The 24,053-nt window shown below is 39.6% G+C and overlaps 1 protein-coding gene across 1 annotated transcript in view; it reads right to left on the minus strand.

Moving 5' to 3' along the window:
* Positions 1–24,053, minus strand: part of LOC126474400 (high affinity cationic amino acid transporter 1-like) — a 169,106-nt gene that overhangs the window by 61,371 nt on the left and 83,682 nt on the right. The window contains exons 4-9 of the mRNA XM_050101869.1: positions 21,482–21,586; positions 16,042–16,197; positions 15,842–15,966; positions 15,542–15,639; positions 12,691–12,830; positions 2,431–2,533 (exon numbers count right to left, since the gene is read on the minus strand). Coding sequence (XP_049957826.1) covers positions 2,431–2,533; positions 12,691–12,830; positions 15,542–15,639; positions 15,842–15,966; positions 16,042–16,197; positions 21,482–21,586 — 727 coding nt within the window. The remainder of the gene's footprint in view (positions 1–2,430; positions 2,534–12,690; positions 12,831–15,541; positions 15,640–15,841; positions 15,967–16,041; positions 16,198–21,481; positions 21,587–24,053) is intronic.

The raw sequence follows: 24,053 nt of genomic DNA on the forward strand, positions 1-24,053 counted from the left end.
ACCGATGAGACGAGATGGGGGTGAGGGTCATAACAGGATGGCATAGGAGATGGACAGTGAGAGTAAGAATGTGTGTGTGTGTGAGAGAGAGAGAGAGAGAGAGAGAGAGAGAGAGGGGGGGATAGGCAGAGAAGGGGGCAGCAGATGATGGACAGAGGGGAAGGAGACATACGAAGCAGGTAGAAGATAGAGGGGGGGGGGGGGGGGAGTGGGTGGATGGAAAAGGAAGTGAGAGTGAGGAGGGTGGTAGAAGAGGGACAGGGTATGAGATGGAAGAGGGTGAGGCAGGTGGAAGTGGGGAGGGATGTAGAGAGACAGGTGGAAGTGGGAAGGGATGTAGGGAGACAAGTGGAAGTGGGAAGAGATGTAGGGAGGTAAATAAAATAGGTATAGATTGCGATGAGGCAATATTTTTGTCAATATGTTTTAAGATCAAAGATCATACCAAATAGCTGAATACTACAGATAAATTTAACAATCTCTCTGGAGCTGTATGTGTAAAACAGCAAAGAGTGAAACACATATACACGTGCAGGTAAAAGGCAGTGGTGGAAGGAGATTCTGAGCCAGAATTGGTGAGTAGGGGCAAAAGTAATGCGGCCTTGAAGCCAGATGGACCTCCTCGTCAGGAGCCAGCTGAACAATGGCATCAAGGAACATAGAATCAGCATAGGAATCATCATGGGCATCAGTATTTGCAACTAAGGCTGTGGAGTTTGGCCACCCAAGCCTGACAAGGCTGATTGGTATTTTAATGGCTCTGAGCGCTGTGGGACTAAACTTCTGAGGTCATCAGTCCCGGTCTTTTAATGATATCAACAGAACTCACACGAGCCACAGTACCATGCATGTGTTTATGGTGATAATTGGACAACAACTTACACATTTTGTTGAACAAAAGTGACACTGGTTCCTGGAAAGGGACTAACTGGCACAGCAACTGGTAAATCCAAAGGGAAATCTAAGAAAGAAACAAAGCTTTACAAATGTTAGCCTCAATGACACCAAAAGCAAAGAAGTGTTGCTGATGCTGTTTCACATAACCTTCTGTCTTCAGCCACATCATCTAGAGGGGGAAGGGTAGCAGGTGCGCCACTGGCATGCATAGTCAACATGGCCATCAAATTCATGGTAGCAACTGGAGCCTGTTACTGTTTAAGGAGAGACATGAACACTGCCTCCATTACATGAGAACTGACCAAACAACCTAATAAAATGAGCACATGGATGTGAACACCATGGTCATCACCAGTCATGCCATAATGCAAGACACAAGTAATAGTGCAGCCATAAAGAACAAGAGTTTATTAATCCACATGCAAGTACACACACACACACACACACACACACACACACACACACACACAGGAACAGTAGAACACATCTGTGGATGAGAGCCTGCTGTGTTATCCTTGTACAAGGAAGAGCTATGGTAGACAGCACAGTGAGTGCTGTGCCATGTGCGAAAGTTGTAGGTAGCTTCTTGGGGCTGGCCTGTGCAGAGGCTGATGGTGGTTCGAATGTAGCATGCTGGTGGACATGTCTGCAGCCCCTTGTTCAAGTATTATGTGCGGTTATAGCATGATCCATTTAGGGGCAACTTACAGTTCTCAGCCCCATAGTGCAATTCCAGGAAGTCACAGCCTAACTTGTCACAGAAGCTTCTAAATCTCTGGGTGGACCTTCACAATCAACTCAGAACCAGGGTGCCATGATCACTTTGATCGGCAATGCTGCAAATCGTGAGATTTGTTGAAATTCTGTGAGCAAGCCTGGTTTTCTAAACCCTCTCTGCCAGTCATTGTAACAACCCAAGTACTACTTCGAGCATAGGTGACAAGCATAACTTGTTCCAAAATGTGCCATAATCTCCAGTTCCCTTGCTTCCATTTCTCTAAGAGATACCGTTATATGCTAATTTTCAAAATGCCAATGAATAATAGGCCGTACCCTTTTTCATTTGCCACCTCTTGACACAGGACACAGCAGGTTTAACTGGTTAAGTTTCAGTGGAAGAAGCACCTCAAAGTTATTGGTTGGGTGGAGGGGGGGGGGGCAGGAGGAGGGGGGGGGGGTTGGTATACCTCCCTGAGTTTGACCCACTCACTGTCTCCCGCGTACAGGGTCACCAACACACAACTCACAGTCAGGTGGATGAATAGTGATAGATCCCATACTTCTTGTAGAAGAGACAAGATCCACAGTAAAACATAACACTTGAGCTACCTTTGGTGTCTATTGGGATCTCTTCCAATACATGCTTTGACAGCGTTCCAATCATATGATATTAGTCAGGGTGATTTCCAGCTGTTTACGAATGCCAGCTAACTAACCCTGTGTTCTAGAACAGCCTTCACAGTGGGGCCCTGTCTGCTAATGAGGCAAATATGTTTCAGTTAAACAAATAATTTAAATAGTTTAAGTATTTACCTTAAAAGAAGCACACATGCAGCGACCATAGAATATGCTGTCAGTGTTCCTATTGACAGCATGCTAACAAGCTGATCCACATTGAAGATGAGCGCCATAACAGCTGAAATAAAATTAGAACATTTTTATATTTAATAAAGAAAATTAGACTGCTAAAGCAAATCAAATATGCTGGCACTAATCTGAGGAAAAAAAACCTTTAGTATCATTTCATGCAACCATCTTCTGATGGGTATTGGGATAGCAGCCATTACATTGTACGCAATAATGATAATACATGCAGATGAAGGTACTGCCATTACTGTATATAAGTGTTCTGGACTCTGCAGGTTCTTCAACAAACTGAAGCCTTTATCTTTCTCAAAGGCCTATAATAAATAATTTGGCCATGTAGGGTAGCCGTGCAGTCTGAGGCACCTTGTCATAGTTCGTTCAGCTCCCTCTGTTGGAGGTTCGAGTCCTCCCTTGGGCTTGGGTGTGTGTGTTGTTCTTAGCGTAAGTTAGTTTCAAGTCAGATTAAGTAGTGTGTAAGCCTAGAGACTGATGACCTCAGCAGTTTGGTCCCATAGGAACTTACCACAAACTAAATAATTTGTCTGACCATTATGATCAAGTAGCAGTAATTAAGCATTCCAGTCAGTCAGATTTTGCCAAGATGGGAAAAGTACAGTTTCATATACTTTTAATTGCTCACATGGGATCAGTATTCAGAAATAATTCACTGGAAAAATAACCTGAAAAACTTTCCTAGGAGTACACTGTAGACAATAAATTTAATTATTTATTTAAAAATATTGTTACAACAAAGAATTTCAGTATTCCTTTGGGACCAGAAACAATTACAGTGAAAGCTGAGAAGGGTGTTAACATCTGGGACTGAGTATCTTTTTTCAGGAAAAGAGAGCTTTATTTAATGCAGAGCACGGGTTCCAGTCATGACAAATTTGGTGTTCTAGAAACAACATTGTAAAACTCATTTTTTCTGCAAAATGCAATGAAGTGCACTATATACAAAAATTCTATGATCAAATCAAAGGTGGTTTGGAGTATTGCACAGTGTGAAATGATGAAACTCTCTAGGGCATGTGATATTCAGCTTGTTGATGGTAACTGCTGCAGTTCTGTCTGGTGAAGCAGAAAACCCTTGTGACTGTCTCAGCAAAAAGACATCACAGGAGGGGTGACACAAGAAACTCAGTAGTGACTGTTCTTGTGCAAAAAGGAGTATTCTACACTAACATTGCAGACATTGCTGCTCAGGTCATCTGAAAGGCGAAGTTGCTACGTCACTATGGCACAGTCAGGGCTGTGAAGTTGTTGACACAATGGAAAAGCTGGGGCAATGATGTCATGGTTCGCCAATGATCATGTCTTTTGCTTTGATCTTGTTATAATGTAGAGGGTACAACTGCTGCCATTTCAAAAACAACAGTGTACCACACTTGTATACACTGAGGTGACAAAAGTCATGGGATAGTGATATGCACATATACAAATGGTGGTAGTATTCTGTACACCAGGTAGAAAAGGTCAGTGTGTTGGTGGAACTTTCATTTGTACTCAGATGCCTGATGTGAAAAGGTTTCCAACACAATTACAGCCACACAGTGGGAATTAGCAGACTTTGAATGAAGAATGGTAGTTGGAGCTAGATGCATGGGACATTCCAATTCAGAAATTGTTAGAAAATTCAATATGCTGAGATCAATTGTGTCAAGAGTGTGGTGGGTAAGCTAAATTTCAGACATCACCACTCACCATGGACAACACAGTGGCTGAAGGCCTTTGCTTAACAACCGAAAGCAGTAGTGTTTGATAGAGCTTAGAGTTGTCAGTGCAGTGCCAATAGAGAAGCAACACTGCATGAAACAGCCATAGAAATCAATGTGGGATGTACAACAAACATATCCATTAGGATTGTGCATTGAAATTTGGCATTAATGGCCTATGTCAGTAGACAACCAATGAGAGTGCCATTGCTAACAACACTTCATCACCTGCAGCACCTCTCCTAAGCTTGTGACCATATTGGATGGAGACTAGATGATTAGAAAACAGTGTCCTGGTCAGACGAGTCCCAATTTCAGTTGGTAAGGGCTGATGGTAGGATTCAAGTATGGTGCAAACCCCACAAAACCATAGATACAAGATGTCAGCAAAGGACTGTGCAAGTTGGTGGTGGCTCCATACTGGTGTAGGCTTTGTATAAATGGTGTGGGCTGAATACTTAGGTCCAACTGAACCAATCATTAGCTGGAAAGGTTATGGTCAGCTACTTGAAGACCATTTGCAGTCATTCGTGAACTTCAAGTTCCCAAACAACGATGGACATTTTATGGATGACACTGTACCATATCAGCAAGGTGTAATTGTTCACAAATGGTTTGAAGAATATTCTGGACCATTTGAGTGAATGATTTGTCCACCCAACATGAATCCCATCAAACATGTAAGGGACATAATTGAAAGGTCAGTCACACAAAATCCTGCACCAGCAACACTTGTGCAATTATGGATGCCTGCAAATGTAGTATGGCTCAGAATTTCTGCAGAGGACTTCCAACAACTTGTTGAGCCCATGTCACAATGAGCTGCTGCACTACAGTGAGCAAAAGGAGGTCAACATGAAATTAGGAGGTATCTGATGACTTCTGTCAATTCTATGTATATACTGTTAGTTCTAGACAAGCATCATGCAGTCACCACCAGGAGATAGCTATGAGAGGTCTACACTAGTTCATGCTTTGAAATGGTTCAGCAAACAGCTGCCTGAAAATTCTGCCTCCATTAGCTGTAGACCTGCTGTCCATGTTGCTGGATAATTTTGAAAAGCTGTTGGCATTTGGCTCCAGAGATCCAAAGTTCATGTCAGAGCTGTCTAGCTGCTTCTGTCCAACACTGCCCGTGTAGACAGATGCTGTACCTGTTCATCATTACTTGTATGGGCACATTCCCCCATTGTGAGCAGGCATGACCACACTGGGGACAGCACTGACCTGTATATTCCTACCAGATGTCTCAGCTGTCTGTGCTGGCTGGCAGAGTCTGCTCTGGCATCGTGTGCTGAGTCAACTCTGGCTTTGGAGTGTTGAGCATTACTCCTCACCAGGCTGACACCCACCATCCTAGTGACTGACAGGAGAGACTGCTTATTTGCCTCAACATGCTTTGCCAACTGAGTTCTGCCTGCAGCTAGGGAGGTATTGTCTACCTTCCATTACGGTGTGACTGTTGCAGTTCGTTATGGAGTAAAAATAATGCTTAATATTGATGTCTTGGGTTTTGGGTGTTCTGCTGGATATCAGCATCGTACCTGCACAATATTTTGGTAACATAGCTTGTAACCTTCATCAAGTGTGACCTGAGACTGCTCCTTGATTGGACCTGATCCAGTATTTATGTCTGTGGCCTTCCCCCTCCACCAGCAGTTACTGGGATGCCCTCTGTGGTCCGCACCCACTCACTGTAATCTTCTGGAACATTACCATTCTGTTTTCCATCCACTGTGGTTCTGGGTGTTCCATCTTTGATCTGGTGCATTTGGCATTCTATATGAAGGACTAGGCATTCTCTTTGCACTACACTTCTGCTCGATACGATCTGCTAGAGCATTGCCATTACATTTTTGTTGTGCTGTGGTTCTGCATGTTCCCTCTGTCATCTGCACCCATCGTTTTCCATCCGCTCTGGTTCTGGATGTTCTATCTGTGGTCTTCACCTGTTGGACCTGCTCCTGGATGTTCCATCTTTGGTCTGCTGCACCTGCAACTGTCTGGTGATCATTTTCCGTATCCATGTCTTCTGTTGTTCTATTTGCGGAGTGCTGCGGCCATCCCCATTACTCCTTTAACAATTCCAGAGCAGGATCCCAGGCTCTACTTAGCTGGTACCCCATGTCACAGTTCATGAGATTGTGTCACTTTTATCTCAACCAATTCCCTTATAACACTGTCCCAAAATCTGGGTGTCTATGATAGAATCTTGGCTTCCTCATAATTCATGGCATGATCTAGTTCTAGTGTTCAGCAATGTCTGACTTCATCACCTGTCTTAATTGGGTGTGTGTCTGATTTTCTTTGCACCTGATATCCACTGTTCTTGTCGTCTGTCCAATGTAGGACATGCCACATTGATAAGGTATATTATAAATCCCTGGTTTCCGTAACCACAGTTTGTCTTTAACTCTCCCCACCAGTCCCCAAATCTTGCTGGATAAATAGGAAACACACTTGATATTGTGTTTACAGAGGATCCTACTGATTCTGGTAGAAACAGAACCAGCATAGGGCAGATACACCACCTTCTTTGCTCCATCTTGCTCTGCTTCAGGAACCTGTGCTGTTGTGGCTGGTTGGAGTGCCTTCTCAATTTGTTTGGTCATGTATCCATTTTTGAAGAACACAGTTTTAAGATGCCATATTTCTGTTGGTAGACTCTATTGGTCTGATAGGGCATGGGCTCTGTGGAGCAATGTCTTAGGAGCCCCGTTCTTCTGCACAGGATGGTGACAGCTGCTGGCTTGCAGATATAAATCGGTGTGTGTGGGTTTTCGATACACATTGTGGCCAATTGATCCATCTGCTTTCCTTTTTGTTTTTACTAGTACATCCAGAAATGACAGCTGGCCATTCTTCTCCAGTTCTGTGGTGGCCTTGATATTTGGGTGGCACGAGTTAAGATGTTCAAGGGACTCATTGAGCCTGTCCGTTTCATGAGGCCAGATCATGAAGGTGTCATCCACATACCTGAAGAAGCATGTGGGTTTGTATCTGGCTGTTTCTAATGCCCTCTCTTCAAACCTCTCCATAAACATGTTGCCAACCACAGGAGACAGTGGCTGCCCATAGCTACACCTTCAGTTTGCTCATAATATTAGTTCCCATACAGGAAATACATGGATGTCAGTGTATGCCCAAACAGATCCAAAAGAGCACCGTTGAAATTTCTCCACAATCAGTTCTAGTGAATCTTTCAATGGGATCCTAGTGAACAGTGATACATCATCAAAACTAACCAGGATATCTGAGTCTGTGATGTGTAGTTACTTGAGGCATTGCAGGAAGTCGTCTTGGTGAACCCATTTCCCTGCATATGGTGGCAGCAGATTTTTCAAGTATCTGGCTGCTGCATATGTAAGGTGCCCCAATATTACTGACACTTGGGCATAGGGGAATGCCCTCCTTGTGTATTTTAGGTAGACCAAATAGTCTATGTGGCACTGGTGCTTTTGCCTGTAGTTTTCTGATGATCTTATCAGGCATCCCTGTTTCCTTCAGGAGAGCCTGGTCTTCTTGTCCACCTTGTCAGTGGGGTCACACTCCAAAGTTCTGTATGCAGGGTCCCTCAGAAGTAGGCATACTTTCTCATCATAATCCACCCATTGCAAAATGACTGTAGTCTGCTGGCAGTACTACAATACTGTTGTCTTCCTGGGGGCTCCTTGAGTGCAAGCCTCTCCTCAGCTGTGATATTCAATTTAGGAGGCCTGGCATTGGTGACCACCTTGCAAGCATCTCGGCAGATTTCCTCTGCCACATTAGATGGAAGTGTAGCTGCAACTTGCTCTAATGCACTTATGAAACCTGAAATGGGCACATTTCTAGGGATCATTGCAAAGTTGAGACCCTTATGATTTAACTGTGTGCCACTTAGATTTGTCACAGTGCGAGTCTCCTCTATCTGCTGTGCTTTCTTGCACATGTGATCAAACATTGCAGATTGGCAAGATGAGGCATTCTTTCTGGCAGTAGTTTCCTGTACGTAGCCAACCTATCATCCACATCATTGACTGCCACTGTTCATATGGTGTCCCTTATTTTTGCCATTGAGGGATGTCCTAAGACCTTCATATCTGATAATAGTAAGCAATTTGTGTTGCAGGTATTTTAAGACTTTTGCATTTGCAATGGTATTCAGCATCTGACTACTACCCTATCTCACCCAGCTTCTAACTCACAGGTGGAGCACTTCATGTGTACATTCAAGCCCCAGATGAGTAAGTCACATTGTTGAGTTTTATGGCTACATACCAGGTGATGTTGGTCAACAGGTGCTCTCTAGCAGAACATTTGCATTGGCGCCAGCCATGGAATTTCCTGGACTTGTAGCACTCTGAGTTGCATGCCACAGGGCACTGTTGCCTGCTTTGTTTTCCTAATGGATTTGCTCTTTAGGCCCAATCCTTCATGTGGTGGCTGGGATGGCTGCCAGGTTTTATGGTGGGTCACTAAGGTCAGCAGTTTGGGTGGATGTTGGTATGAGACTCTGACTCACAATGTCAGTCAGTTGTAACCAGGCCCTATTAGTGCGTCATCACTGTGGCCTTCAGAACAGCTGAGTGGCAAGGTTGATCATGACATTGTTCCTTGAGTACGCTACCATTTGAAACAGTGTGCCTCACTGTTGTCATCCTGTCTGTACCCTCCACCATCCTCCCATCACCTGCAGCCTTGGGCCTCAGTGTGTCTTCACCCACCATAGTGGATATTGACATGTGTGTTGACATGGTTAAGTATAGCATGCACAGCAAAATGACATTATCCAAAACCAGTGCCAAGACATCTGCTGTGAACCAAGGACCACTGATAACAGCTGTGAACAATGGTTGTGGAGATGTGTATGGGTGAACAGATGTGCAGCTGTTGAACAACTCACCATACAGATGAATCAAGGGGCTACCAACAATGTCTCCTCAACAACAGTTCAGTGAACGTTGCTGCATACGGGCCTCTGCAGTAGGTGCCTGGTTCATGTACCCATGCTGACTGCTATTCATCAGCATCATAGGCTGGAATTTGCTCACCAGTACCACACCTGGACATCCACTGGGTGGTGACAGGTGGCCTTTTCAGATGACTCACATTTTATGCTCCATTTGACATATGGCAGTTGGTGTGAAAAGCATGAAATGTTTGAAAGCAATCACTTTGCAACAATTGTTGGAAGGGTCCAGGCCAGAAGCATTCCCTGGGTGATCTCATTATCCTGGAAGGCACAATGAATGAACACAAGTACGCATCTGTCCTTGTAAACCATGTCCACCTTTACGCATTGTTCACTTTTTCCTCAGCATGACATTATCTACCAGCAGGGGACTGCAACATGTCACACGACTTTTAATGTACATGTGTGGCTTGAAGAGCATCAGGAAGAGTTTAGTATACTCCCCTGACCACAAATTCCCCAGATTTATACGCAGTCAATGATCTGTGGGATTGCATCGAATGGGCTGTTTGACCACAGATCATCAACCAAAGAGCCTAATGCAGCTGGAAGTGCCACTGGAGTCATCATGGCTATACATCCATGTCAGTACCTTCCAGGACCTCATTTAGTCTCTTCTTGCCTGTTTCACAGTGGGCCACACTGTAAAAGGTGGCTATTCAGGCTTTTGACACATGACTAGACAGTGTATAAAACTTAGTATATTTTGTTAATAATCTCTCTTCTATAATACTTTTAATCTAATAAAATCAAAGTGATGGCTTAACTTTTCCTAATTAAAAGTTATATTCTACATTGTGAATTGTGGTTTATTTGTCTCACAACATACATAATCTAAATAATTTGACTCAGGTACAGGAGACACATCAAACTGTGGTAAAATTTCACCATAAACAAAGAACAGCTGATATTAACGAACAGCGCCATAATAATAATACAATTTTGTTACATATACCATACAATAAAATCTATCTAAAAACAAAGATGATGTAACTTACCAAACGAAAGTGTTGGTATGTTAATAGAGACACAAACCAACACAAACACACACACAAAATTCAAGCTTTCGCAACCCACAGTTGCTTCATCAGGAAAGAGGGAAGGAGAGGGAAAGACGAAAGGATGTGGGTTTTAAGGGAGAGGGTAAGGAGTCATTCCAATCCCGGGAGTGGAAAAACTTACCTTAGGGGGAAAAAAGGACAGGTATACACTCACACACACATACACACATAGATATATTTTTCCCATGTGGAATGTTTCCCTCTATTATACAATAAAACCTAATATTTAATTACTCTTTGCTCAAATTATCATTTCATACTGTATAAATTCTTTTATTGAATAGTAACATTTCTGCCACAGAACCTGCTGTAGCCTCGTTTTTAAAATTTCTGGCTTCATATTAAGTATGTGTGTGTGCCCATTAACACGTTTTATATTGTCATTGCCATATACTGTGGTGTCTGTGCGTATAATTTCAACTTGTGTTGGCTAGCATAAAATTATGTTTATTTCTTGTATTAAATGTATGGTTAAAATGATTCTCCTCAAATAATTTTTGCTGCTGTGTAGGAAGACTAATTTCATAAAAGTGTATAGAGGGAACAGTTAGGTTTTGTAGTTTCTGAAATAATGGGTGACAAGTCTCTGTTTGCTGTGCGGTATGTATGTATTGGACAACTTTCTTATGCAGTTTCAGTATTTGAGACACACTACTTGAATTTCCCCAGAAAATTATTCCATATCTAATGACAGATTCAAAATAACTATGATAAGCAATTTTTCGTGTACTCAAGTCAGTGGAATTTGTTAGTATTTGCATTGCAAATGCAAAACTGCTTAGTTTATTTGATAGGAACTCAATATATGATTCCAGCTTAAGTTCTTGTCCACATTTAGTCCCCAGAATTTGATCATGTCAATTTCTTTCATAGGTTGATTGCTATGTTGTATTTTAATTTCCACCCATTTTGAATGTTTGGTTTTTAAATGTACCATATGGGTTTTTGCAACCAGCCAAATTAGACTACTGGAAGTGGTTGTTTAGTTATTGAAGTTATTTTCAAAGGGCTCAAATGTTCAACTTGCATAGTGAACTACAACTATGCTGCTTGACAAAAATAAAGTGAAGCACCCAGAAGGGGAGGAGGAAACAACTCCATGGGTCGAGAGGGTATGAGATGTTATTGCAGTGTTTATAAAATCGAGTCAAATTAACAAAGAACTTGGCAGTATGAACCCTCTTATCAGTATGATGTGGCACCTCTTCTAGTCTCAGTGCATGCTCTGATTCTGTTGAGAAAGATAAGAAAGCCATTGTATCCCCTCCTGAGGCTAGTTAGGCCACAACTGTTGTAACTTGTCACTGATGTCCTGGATATTGGCACTAGCACAGAGATGATGTCCAAACTGGTCCCACAAATGTTCTATCATGTACAGAACTGGGGATCTTGCTGGCCATGTAAGTTCCTCAACATCAAACAGACTTCATAGAGACATGTACAATGTGTGGACAAGCACTGTCCTGTTGAAAAATGCCACCACAGTACTGTCAGACGTGAGGTAACTTGTGTGGATGGAGGATGTCCGTGATGTTCTGTTTTGCTCTTAGAGTTCCCTCAATCACAACCAGCCATGATCTTACCTTCAGCCATAACCAGTATTTTTCCACGTCACAATGCCAGGAATACCATCACTGTGTCTCTGCAAAAGATTGAAAGAATTGGACCTCTCCCCAGGTCACCACCATACTCACCAAAGGTGGTCATCTGGGGTAGTACATAACCACAAAACATTACTAAAAACAATGCAATGCCATTTTTCAGCAGTCCATGCTTCCCACATGTGGCACCACTCCAAATGCAGTCATTTGTATTGTGTTAACAGCAGCATGTGCATGGAATGGTAGTTCCCTAGTCTCTGACCAAAGGTGCAGGATGACACAGTATATTGCAGGAAATCCATTTCTTGCTCTTGGATGACAAGTGCAGAGGTGAAGGGGTTACAAGACGGTTGGTGCACAAATGTGGTCAACTGGAATCTTAATGACAAGTATGCCTGTCCTCACATTCTCAAGCAGTCCAGTATTGGGTCACTATCACATTTACATGCCCCAAAAACAGATATCACACAATTCAACCAGCTAGCTAAATAAATGTCGGCCCCACTGATTCCCCTTTCAAGCTGTCATGTCCTGATAATGCTGACTCTGATGATAACACAGCATTTCTGTGTTCTTCATGTTGATCATTCCAATCTGACACTGTTCACAGTCCTCATACACCATACCAGGTGTGATAATGACACTAAACACAAACAACTCTAATGCACCTGGTGACTTTTCCACCCAACACAGAAGACTGCTGTTCTAATCATTTTCATATACACCTATGGTGTGAGTGTGCACAAAGTTACGTTGACATCTGATGAAGTTTTCTGGCTGCTCCTCTTGTTTTGTCAGGCACTGAATCTACTTGTAAATATGATACAGTCAACAAGAAAAAAGTTGAATCAGAGTAAAAATTTCAATTTTCATACCTGTGATAGTGCCAGCACAAATTGTTCCAATGAAAGGAGTTTTAAATCTATGATGCACCTTTCCCAAAAATGGAAAAAGCAAAAGATCTGATGACATAGCATAGATTATCCTTGGAAGTGGGAACATTGCCCCAAGGAAGCTGAAACAGAGGTGACCAACCATCAAAATCACTCTCTTAAAATGCAGTAAGAATTTTATTCTGACTTGTTTACAGTTTTTAGGAATTGAAATCTTTTTAAAGTGGTCATCCAAGTATCACTCTAAGCAAACCACAAATGTCATCCATAAATTTTAGTAGGGAAAAAACAATTAAATAATTTGTCTATTTACAAGCTTCTCTAGTCTCAAATGAAGTAAAGTGCATGAACTCTTAAAAAGCAGATATGCATTGTAGCACACATACTTGGGATTATTTAAATTTTGTTGGTTCGGATGGTATCTCCAGTTCCAATAAGAAAGTGAGGTGATAGTTACTTTGATGGTGGTGGTGGTGGTGGTGGTGGTAATGGTAGTGGTAGTGGTGGTGGTGGTGGTAGTGGTGGTGGTGGGTGGGGGGGGGGGGGAGAGGTTACACTAATTCTTCCCATTTTTCTCTTTTTCAGCTTTTGCTTGGTTTCTGAGTTCCCACTGTCAATGCAATATGAAACTTCATTATTCCTTTCTTTATTCCAGTGGCCAAAACTTCTTTTAAGAGTTCCCCTGTCTTCAAGATTCTTCCTGTCTCACTCTCTCTCTTTCATTACCATAATTACCTCCTCATGACAACAGTAATTCAGAGCATTTTCAGTTATCATCTCCTACTAAACCTGTACATAGTTATTGCTGTTTCTTTCATTATTAAATCCAGTTTTTTTTTCTTGAAGCGATTGTTGGTAGTTATTTAAAAATTAACACCACACAAAGTCAGATTGTGCTAATACTCACATTATTTGATACTATTAGTAACATTTACAAACCAGCTGGATGCAATGGTTGACAATTATTGAACCATATTAACTATGGTGTGCACACAGTTTACTCATCATGTAAACATCACTACAGATATTCAGATTTAGGTTATGCCTGCCATCATTGGTGATGATATGGCGCAGACAAATAGTGAAATTCCTGATGACCTGCTGAAGAATCTGAAAACTGATGCTGTCAATGACCTCCTGAATGGCTGTTTTCAGCTCAGCAATGGTTTTGTGTTATTGCTGTACACCTACTCTTTAATACAGCCCCACAAAAAGGAGTTACATGTGTTCAGAACCACAGAATATAGTGGCCAATCATGGCCCATGCCAGTTACCTCTGGGTACCCTATACCCAGAATGCGGTCCCCAAAGTGCTCCTCCAAGACATCAAAAATCTTCTGCTTCAATGTGGTTGAGCTCCACCTTGAATGACTCACACCTTGTCGAAATCATGGTCACTTTGTGTAATGGGGATGAAATAATCTTCCAAAACTTTTCATGTATCATTTGGTAGTCACTGTGCAATCAAGGAATATTGCACCAATTATTCTGTGACTGGACATTGCACGCAACAGTGTCACCCGTTGAGGGTGAAGAGACTTCTTGATCATGAAATGTGGATTCTCAGTCCCCAAAATTCACCAGTTTTGCTTATTGATGAATCCATCCAAATTAAAGTGGGCTTCGTTGCTAAACCAAACCAGATTAAATTAGATTAGATTAGATTAGATTAATACTAGTTCCATGGATCATGAATACGATATTTCGTAATGATGTGGAACGAGTCGAATTTTCCAATACATGACATAATTAGGTTAATTTAACAACATACTTAAGTTAATATAACAACTTTATTTTTTTTGTGTTTTTTTGTTTTTCTTTATTTTTTATTTTTATTTTTATTTTTTTTATTTTTTTAATATTTTTGTTTTTGTTTTCTTTTTTTTTTTTTCTTAATTTATATCTAAAAATTCCTCTATGGAGTAGAAGGAGTTGTCATTCAGAAATTCTTTTAATTTTTTCTTAAATACTTGTTGGTTATCTGTCAGACTTTTGATACTATTTGGTAAGTGACCAAAGACTTAAGTGACAGTATAATTCACCCCTTTCTGTGCCAAAGTTAGATTTAATCTTGAATAGTGAAGATCATCCTTTCTCCTAGTATTGTAGTTATGCACACTGCTATTACTTTCGAATTGGGTTTGGTTGTTAATAACAAATTTCATAAGAGAGTATATATACTGAGAAGCAACTGTGAATATCCCTAGATCCTTAAATAAATGTCTGCAGGATGATCTTGGGTGGACAAACACAAATGCATGCACATTCTAATTCCCATCATGCCCCACGACCAACCACACAGTTTGAATGTTCTAACACAAACTGTTCAGAAGTTGGCCACCAACAAACCCTTTAGGCTCCTCTTGTACTGAACTTTATTAGTCGTTAAGCTTTTTGTGACGCTGGCAAGCTATTGAAAATGTGTGTTTCTGAATAAAGGATTCCTTTCAGGACCTAAGTGACTTTAAATGTTTCCAAAGATTATTCTTATTTCTAGTGCTGATTCCATGAAGTGAGCTGTTTGTTTGAAAAAAGAGATGATGTTTAAGGACAAGTTTCATTAAGGAATAAATGTACTGGGAAGCAGTAATTAATAACCCTAGTTCTGAAAACAGGCCTCTACAGTATGTTCTTGTGCAAATAACAACTGCTTTATCACCAAGTAATGAAATCAGTAACATTTTGTATTTTACTATATCATAAAATCTTTATGGAAATGTATGAGCTGTAACAAGGTTTGAAAAAGTAGTAACTTTTTCATTTAAAACTGAAATAATCTAATTTTGATAACTGCAAAGGTGAAAAAAATGCAATGAAGTTATCTTCTTCATACCTTGCTCCAAGACCAAATATTGCACCTGCACTTATGATCCATCCTGCCCAGTTCCAACCAACCTTTTGAAATGCATACGATAGTGGGGCACTCATATCCTAAAACAGAAAATATTTTATTAAATGCAGAATATTTACTAAAGACTGTAGTAGAGTTATGTTTTATTAGTCATATCGGTAAAACATTAAACACCTTTATATATTTAATGTTTCCCTTACAGTCACATTAAATTGAGTAAAGCTTGATGACAAGTATCAATCATATGTGCTTAAAAATGTAACAATACTCAACTAGTTATACCTGTAGATAGTAGGGAAGCATGAGGTTAAGCACTGTTGAAACTCCGAAGTAGCAACAAAATACAATTAACAGTGAGAATATAATAGACAAAGGAATGTTTCGCTGCGGATTTATAGCTTCCTCTCCTGAAAGAAGGGAGATGTTAATGAAACATATAACTGAATTTTGTTTGCAAAACCTTTAGCACAGCTTTTACTGACCTGTTGTGGCTACAGCATCAAAGCCAACAAAAGCATAAAAACAAGTTGCTGCTCCTTTGATAATTCCGGCAATTCCAAATGGCACAAATCCACCTTCACCACCATTATATTGATCAGGTATGTCATTCTTTTCTATCTGCCAGTTACCTACGTCAGCTTTAAGGAGAATGAAATTTTTTAGTGGATTACACTATAACATTAAGAGCATATTTGTTGATATTTTTAAGTATGAGAAAATATTTATCACTTTATATGTGTAAAATATTCTCATAGTGGTGAATAAAAATTAAGATGTAACAGATTTCTAGACATGCCATTTCTAAGTTAGTCACACACAGGAAAGTAAAGGTATCATTGACAGTGATTATAGGTATGGCAAAAGGAAGGACACAAAAAAAAAATCTGCACAATAAAGCAGGCCTAATTTCTTTTAAGGACGTAATTACAAACTGATCATCACTGAAGATTGTGTATGTGCACCTCCTTGTCACTCATGAAGATTTATCATGGACTCACAAACTGGTGATCTCTAAATCAACCAGAATCATCAACTTGAGTGATCAAATTCTGAAACAGCTCAATCCCTTCACTATCATTAGATTCATGTTGTCCTCCTCTTAATTCTATGCCTTTTTTTGTTCAATGTTCATACATACACTGATCAGCCAGAAAATTATGACTACCTACATAACAGCCGGTATGTCCACCTTTGGCACGGATAACAGTGGCAACACATCATAGCATGGAAGAAGTGAGGCCTCGATACGTCACTGGAGGGAGTTGGAGTCACATCTGTACAACCAAGTCTCCTAATTGCCTTTAATTCCAGGGAGGAGGCTATGAGCTCTGACACTGCATTCAATCACATCCCAGATGTATTCGATTGGGTTCAGGTCTAGTGAACTGGGGCTCCAGCACATCAATTGGAACTCACCACTGTGTTCCTTGAACCACTCCCTCACACACTGGGCTTTGTGACATGGCACATTGTATTGTTGAAAAATGCCACTGCTGTCGGGAAACATGATTGTCATGAAGGGATGTATGTGGCCTGCAATGGGTGTAAATGGTTTGCAACCAGTGTACAATACTCCTTGGCTGTCATGGTGCCTTGCATGAGCTCCACTTGACTCATGATGCCCACATGAATGTTTCCCAGAGCATAACATAGCCACCACCAGCTTGTCTCCATGCCACAGACCGTTATTAAGGAGCAGTTCCCCTGGAAAACAATGGATTCACAGCCCCCCATCAGCATGATGAAGAAGGAACTAGGATTCATCAGACCATTCAACACACTGCCACTGTGCCAACATCCAGTGCTGATGGTCCAGTGCCTATTTCAATCATACTTGTGATGTTTTGGTGTTAATATTGGCACATGTATGGGTTGTCAGCTGTGGTGTTCCATCTTTAGGAGTGTTTAGTGTATTGTGTGTTCAGGCACACTTTTACCCTTCCTAGAATTAAAGTCTGAAGGAAGTTCCACCACAGTTCATCACCTGTCCTGTTTTACCATCTGCCCAGCCTCCAACGTCCAACATCTGTTATGAGCGGTGGCCGCCCAACCCCAAGATGACTGTACATAGTTACACTTCGGTTTTGCCACGTGTTGAAGACACTCACCACAACATTCTTCAAACACCTGACAAGTCATGCAGTTCATGAAATGCTCATGCCAAGCCTCCAGGCCATCATAATCTTCCCTCAGTCAAACTCAGATAGATCGTTCACCTTCCCAATTCTATAGGCGAACAGCACACTCACTGATACTACATGTACCATGCATGTGTCTGAGTAGCAGTCATTCCTCACTAGTAGTCATTCCTCACCAGGTGACGTTGCTGTCGCCTGGATGAGCTTATATCAATAGTAGGTCAGTGGTCATAATGTTTGGCTTATCAGTGTACATTCCTGACACATAAAACCTTTAATTCAGTTTTAAAAAGCAGCAGTATGTTCAATTTAACTGTTTACAGTCCTCCTGAAAAATTCATTGCCTGTCTTACAACCTTTACCCTCATGGAAATAGGTTTGTCAATGTGTCACCTGTTCTTGTGGTGCTTAGGACCTTGAAAGTAACCTACAGTCCTTGCGAGCAAACAGATCTGTTAGTCTTAGTTAAACAGCCTGGGAAATAATGCATAATCAATGTAGGAAACAGTAATACTGTAAATACAACAGTGTATTGCTAAAAGGAAATTATGAAATAATAAATGACTCAAAAGAAGTGAGTGAAAAAATCATACAAAAATTCAGAGCAGTTGGAAAAAATGATAGATATGACTTGGCACCCAATTTTGCATTTCATGTTTAATGTAATAAACAGTGGCTATCTTTTTTCATCCATAGTATAACAGAGACAAACTTCCTAGCAGTCATCTCAAAACTTCAAGCTAAAATGTCTTGCAGCTGGGTTGACATTTGACCTAAGTTGCTGTAGGAATCCAGAAGAGAATTAATCAAGCTACTGACACACTGATTAAATACCTTCCTCTGCCAATGAGAATTCTGTGATTTCTTGAAAATACCTGAAGTTCTCCCATCATGTAAGACTGGAATACAGACTGTGTAAAAACTGCAGATCAATATTGCTAAATTCAGAACTTTGCAAATTAGTAGAGAAAGTAACATTAAATCAAGTCAAGACATATTTCAGCAGGCATAATATATTCAACAATCTACCATACTGTTTGAGAAAAGGAAGATCTATTGTAACAGCAGTAGCAAATTTTCTATGTATATGACACATTAAACAAACTAGATAGAGGAGAAATGGTTAACAGGCACTTTCTTGGATATGAGTAAACCTTTTGATATTGAGAATCATGAATTAACGAATAAATTAGAATATGGGATTAGAGGAGTAGACTTAAAAAACTACTTATCTCCTACTTAAAAGCCAGAAAACCAGTTTTAAGTTAACATATTATAGGAATGAACAATTACTAATATCTAAATCAAGCTACAGGATATTTCAATCTGGTGTGCCTCAAAGAAGTACATTAAGACCTTTTCTGTTCCTTGTGCATGTTAATGGAATAATTAAAATCCAACATTGCAACATCTTAAGCTATTCTGATGATGCATTCCTTGTCAGCTGGGGCAGAGATATACAAACTGCTGGCAACAGTAGTGAACTCAATTGCAGTATTCTGTCATCTCATCAAATAATCTATTTGTAATCTAAAAGTAGACAGTGATAATCCTGTTCCTGCTTAGCTATAATCTAAACATAAATTTAACTCCATTACCAGCTCCATTGGCACTTAGCTATACAAATAAACACAAATTTTTGGGTATACTTGTGGATGAACACCAGCTGAGGAAAGAGTTTATAGAACATATGTGTAAGAAAATCAGTACAAATATGTAATCACCAAAATATATTCCAGCCTTCCTAGATCATGATTCCTTAAGAAAAATATATTTGTGATTGACAAATCCTATCTCCAATATTATATTGAGATCTGGGGTGAATTTCCAGCTTTATATACACACAGGCTCTTTAGACTGCAAAAGATAATGTAAAAAAGACAGGGCCTTGAAAAGAAATTTTCAGAAAATATAAAATACTACCTGGCTACTTGGTGTACATCATGCATGGCAGTCATGTTTGTGAAACTATATCCAGAACATATTGTAATGGACAGTAGATACATAATCACAACATACAGGGAAGGGAAAACTTTCACAGATTTACACATAATAAAAAGGCTGCAGACTGTAGTCTACAACCAATAGGGACAGTTTTTTAAAGAGACTACCACCTGATTTTAAGATAGTTAATTTAAATGCCTGAAAGAATGAGCTTAAGTACAGTAATTATTATTAGGGAAATGCTGCTCTTCAATAACAGGTTTCAAATTGCTGTATCTCCTTGTAAACTGTTAGTGTATGTAGCTGCATGTTTTTTTAAACAGAAAACTGATAATTTCTGATCTCTGCTATTTATATCAATGTGTGTGTTTATATTTCAGTGATAAGAGAACAACAGTTAACACAAACTTGTATCACAGTGTACCGTATATGTGAACTGCAGCTATGACAATGCCCAAAAACTTATTGTTATAAGGCCAGCAAATAAATAAATAAATTGGTTCAACCCATTCATAATGACACTCTAACAAATGAAGTAGAAGTATCTCCATTATCACACATACCACCCTAGACTACAATCTATTAAATAATTGCTTTGAAAAATATGACAATTCTTCAAATCAAGCTCCAAAATCAGGTTGGCACTACTAAACAATTTGCACACACTTTGCACATTAACCTGTTGCCATAATCCTCACCCAATATATGGCTCAGTTTATCATGACTTTTCTCCCATACCATATTATTTAGAGCTTCACTGTATTCCTCCCCATGCATCTTGCCATTCCTATTTACTTTGGTATGTCTGACTGGTGAACCATACATAGTCAATGGAAGTATCAGATGTGATAAGCTGTATGTGATCTATCAACTGGTATATGATCTGTTAGTCTCAGGATGTAAACATGTTTATTACAAAAACTGAAATGTTCAATTAATAAAAGTGTCCAAGGAATTGGCAGAAAGGCTGATGAGAAAACTGAAGACAAGCAACATCTCACAATGACATGTATTTCAGTTCTCAGCAATTTTATAGGCAGAAAAGTTGTGTGATGTGGTACAGTAACAAACAGCCTTAGAATCTTAAAAATGTAACAGTCATGGAAAACCACTTTCTGGGAGATTCTACTAGCATTTATTATTCAGCTACGATTATTGTCTGCAACACTTGACTTTGGTGCAGTGGTAACAAAAACAAATGGTAATACAATAAACAAAAACCATATCAATTTTTTCGACTGTCGTAAACACTGTGGGCATCCTAATTGCTTTACAAGCAAGTTGTCTGGTCATTAAAACAGCAGAGCACATTCTAATCAGCTTCAGGTGCACAGGTAAACAGATGATCCAACCGGTTCACCCTCACTCCCAGGTGCAATAACATTGTAGATGACTAATATACTCCAATTAAAATAACTTTTTAATTGTAGTGGCAGGGGTCAGTTTTGTTAGCAAGCAGCCAGCCTTGCTAGACAAGTCTTTGCGTGTACTTAAGAAACATGCAACACAGCAAGTGTGCAGCAATCAAGAAAGAACTATGATTGGCTGGTGGCTGACCTACCACAAGACACACTAAACTGTCATTCTGAAAACTGTTTTAAAAGGAGTACAGTTTGTGAGTTAAAATTGAAAAAGAGAACAACTGTGCTCAGAATATTCCTTTTTATCACTGAAGAAAATGTGAATGTATCTCTTAGTATGTGAATTTGGCTTAAAACTGAACATCACTTTTGCTGTGTGCAGTACATAAATTTAAAAAATATATATAATTTCAGGAAATATGAATTTCTATAGACAGCAGTCTCATGCTATTACAAATACAAGCAGCAGTGTTACATACCTTTCAAGGCACCAGCAACAATTGCAAAAGTTAAAACACCAAGATTAGTTATAGACATTATGCTGGTAATGATCGATGACTCCTTCACACCAAATGCCAGAAGAACTGTGGAGACACATATTTTCTTTACAATACAGACTTTTTGTGTAATCTTATTTATTAATGTTCATTTCATATCAATCTGCATCAGATCTTCAGAAAAATATATAATCTTAGAACTGACTTAAAATAAGTGAGCCATGTGTTACAAGTTAACCAGAAAGCTTTGACATCTTTGTATGTTGTTATAAATACATGGAATTTGTAGCGAGCACTGAAACATTGCTTCTTAACGCACATTTATTTATAGAATGATAAAAAAGTGAGACTGCAGTTTTCCTTCACAGTGATAAACTTATGTTTCATGTTTAATTGAATTTGGTTGTCAGTATGTTTCGATATATGATAATTTCCCTTTATAAGGTTCTGAAACAAAATGAGATTTTTATTAAAAGTTAAATCAGGGTGAAGCAGCCTGATCACATAAAAATCCATCTATAATCAAGTGATGAATGAGAAAAGCAGTCAATATCTGAGACACGTGCTCTATGTACCAAGGAAAATCAGATGCCAATACATTGTGCACAGTGGTGTAACCATTCACTTATAATATACATTTGTAAGCCATTTTTACTCCTCTAATAAATAATAAAGTTAGGAGAATGTAATGAGAAGCATTGGTGATGGACCAGGTGAAGTCATAAGTGGGTGATAAATCTTGTGTTATGTGTCTTGTAATATGTTTTAGAATATAATTATTGCAATGCCACACACTACTTGGAAATACTGGGGAATGTACTATTTGTCTAGGATTGTTTGTGCAGTAACAGCTAGGCAACAATACTGTGGCCATCTTGTAGACCACCAAACTATTTTAAATGACTGAATTATTTAAGGATACACAGGGGAATATATGGCACAATACAAGTATTATGGAAACTTCAAAATATATTTAAAATATGTTGCAGTTCCATTCTTTCTTATTGTTATTTTGAAGAGGTCCAAGTGAAGTATTATTGTATGATTACTGATTTGAAGTTCAATATGTATAATAGTTTCATTTAATGTGGAAAAAGGTATAATATCAAGAGAAGCTGAATTTCAGATTTGCATAAGGAAGAAGTTATTTTAGCATGCAGTCAGATGCAAATATTGAACCCAGTTAATGACAATTTCAATTTAATAATCCATATAAATATTAGGCCGTCGCTGTGGGTAGCTTCACCAGAGCCAAAGAGTTAGATAATTCCATGAGCCCTTAGGTTTAGGAGTGTGTAAACACACAGCAGACAGTTTAAGTACATTCCTGAACACTTCCTCATAGGACTTTCCTATCAGGATAGTAGGGGCAGATGACTGATTTTTGCGAGAATTTTGAGCTGTAGTGGGCAAGCAGTAGGATCAGCAGTAGCGCAACAACTTATATCCTGTATGTGCAATGCTGAGGGTGAGACTCAGTTCATTCCTCATGAGCTCCACTTTGGCATGTGGTTAAGTCTAGGTGTATTGTGCAGTGCTAGGCATCCAAACAGAGGTCTGACTATACACTCTGCAAAGCTTTACACACCTACCAGGAGAGAACCTCTAAATCTCATCATGTAGGTCACTGATGTGTGTCACAGGCAGCAGTGAATGACACCTTCGCTGACAACCACACGTGAAAGAGATCATCGAGCAGTGTGTTTGGCTGCTGCTGATTGTGGCTGTAGTGTGCACATTACAGGTGTCCATCAGAAGCATACACAATCTGATCAATGTCTGATCTACACAGCAGCTGCGCTTCAATATGGTTATATTTATGGTACAGTAAAAAGTTAGAAAAATGGAGCAAAGTTGAGTTTAATCAGCGCTAAGCAGAATATGTACAGAGAATTTACATTGGAACTGTGTGACAGAATGGATTCTATTATTTGATAACTTATATGAGAAGAAAGATTCATTTATTTCTAAAGATGGCTCTTTACATGCTAATCATAGTGAATTGAGAGATATTCTTGGAAAATTAGTTGCTATTCACAAAGAATTAACAGCTTGTGACATTCACTTGCTTTATTTCTTCATTTTCAGTCCTTGGTGTTGTTACACCGGCTGAAAAATGGGGGGAAGGTGGACAGGTCAACACTGAATCTGTAAAAGATGTAGCCAACAGTTGCACAGTTGCATTTCACAGTTCTTTACTTTCATTGTTCACAGCCCCCAAATATTACACAATTATATGGCCAGTTCACTACTGGTAAATGTTGATAAGCCTCATTAATAAGTTGCAGGCAACATCAGCATACTGCTACAATAATTTGCTGTTGAATATCTATGAGCAGTAAAAACTAACCACACAATTCACAGTTCGTGCAGAATAATAATTTCTCAAATAAATTGAACAGACATTGTCATTAATTGTTCTAACACATAAAGCAAGAGTGGAAGTTAAGAGATCCCAGCTTACGTTGCAATATGAACATAGTCAAACAAGGAGATTTTAAAAATGGAAACTAGTCTATTGAAAAAAAAAAGGATTCACAAAGCTAGACAGGAT

This window comes from Schistocerca serialis, chromosome 4 (assembly GCF_023864345.2).
Source record: "Schistocerca serialis cubense isolate TAMUIC-IGC-003099 chromosome 4, iqSchSeri2.2, whole genome shotgun sequence".
Lineage (NCBI taxonomy): Eukaryota > Metazoa > Arthropoda > Insecta > Orthoptera > Acrididae > Schistocerca > Schistocerca serialis.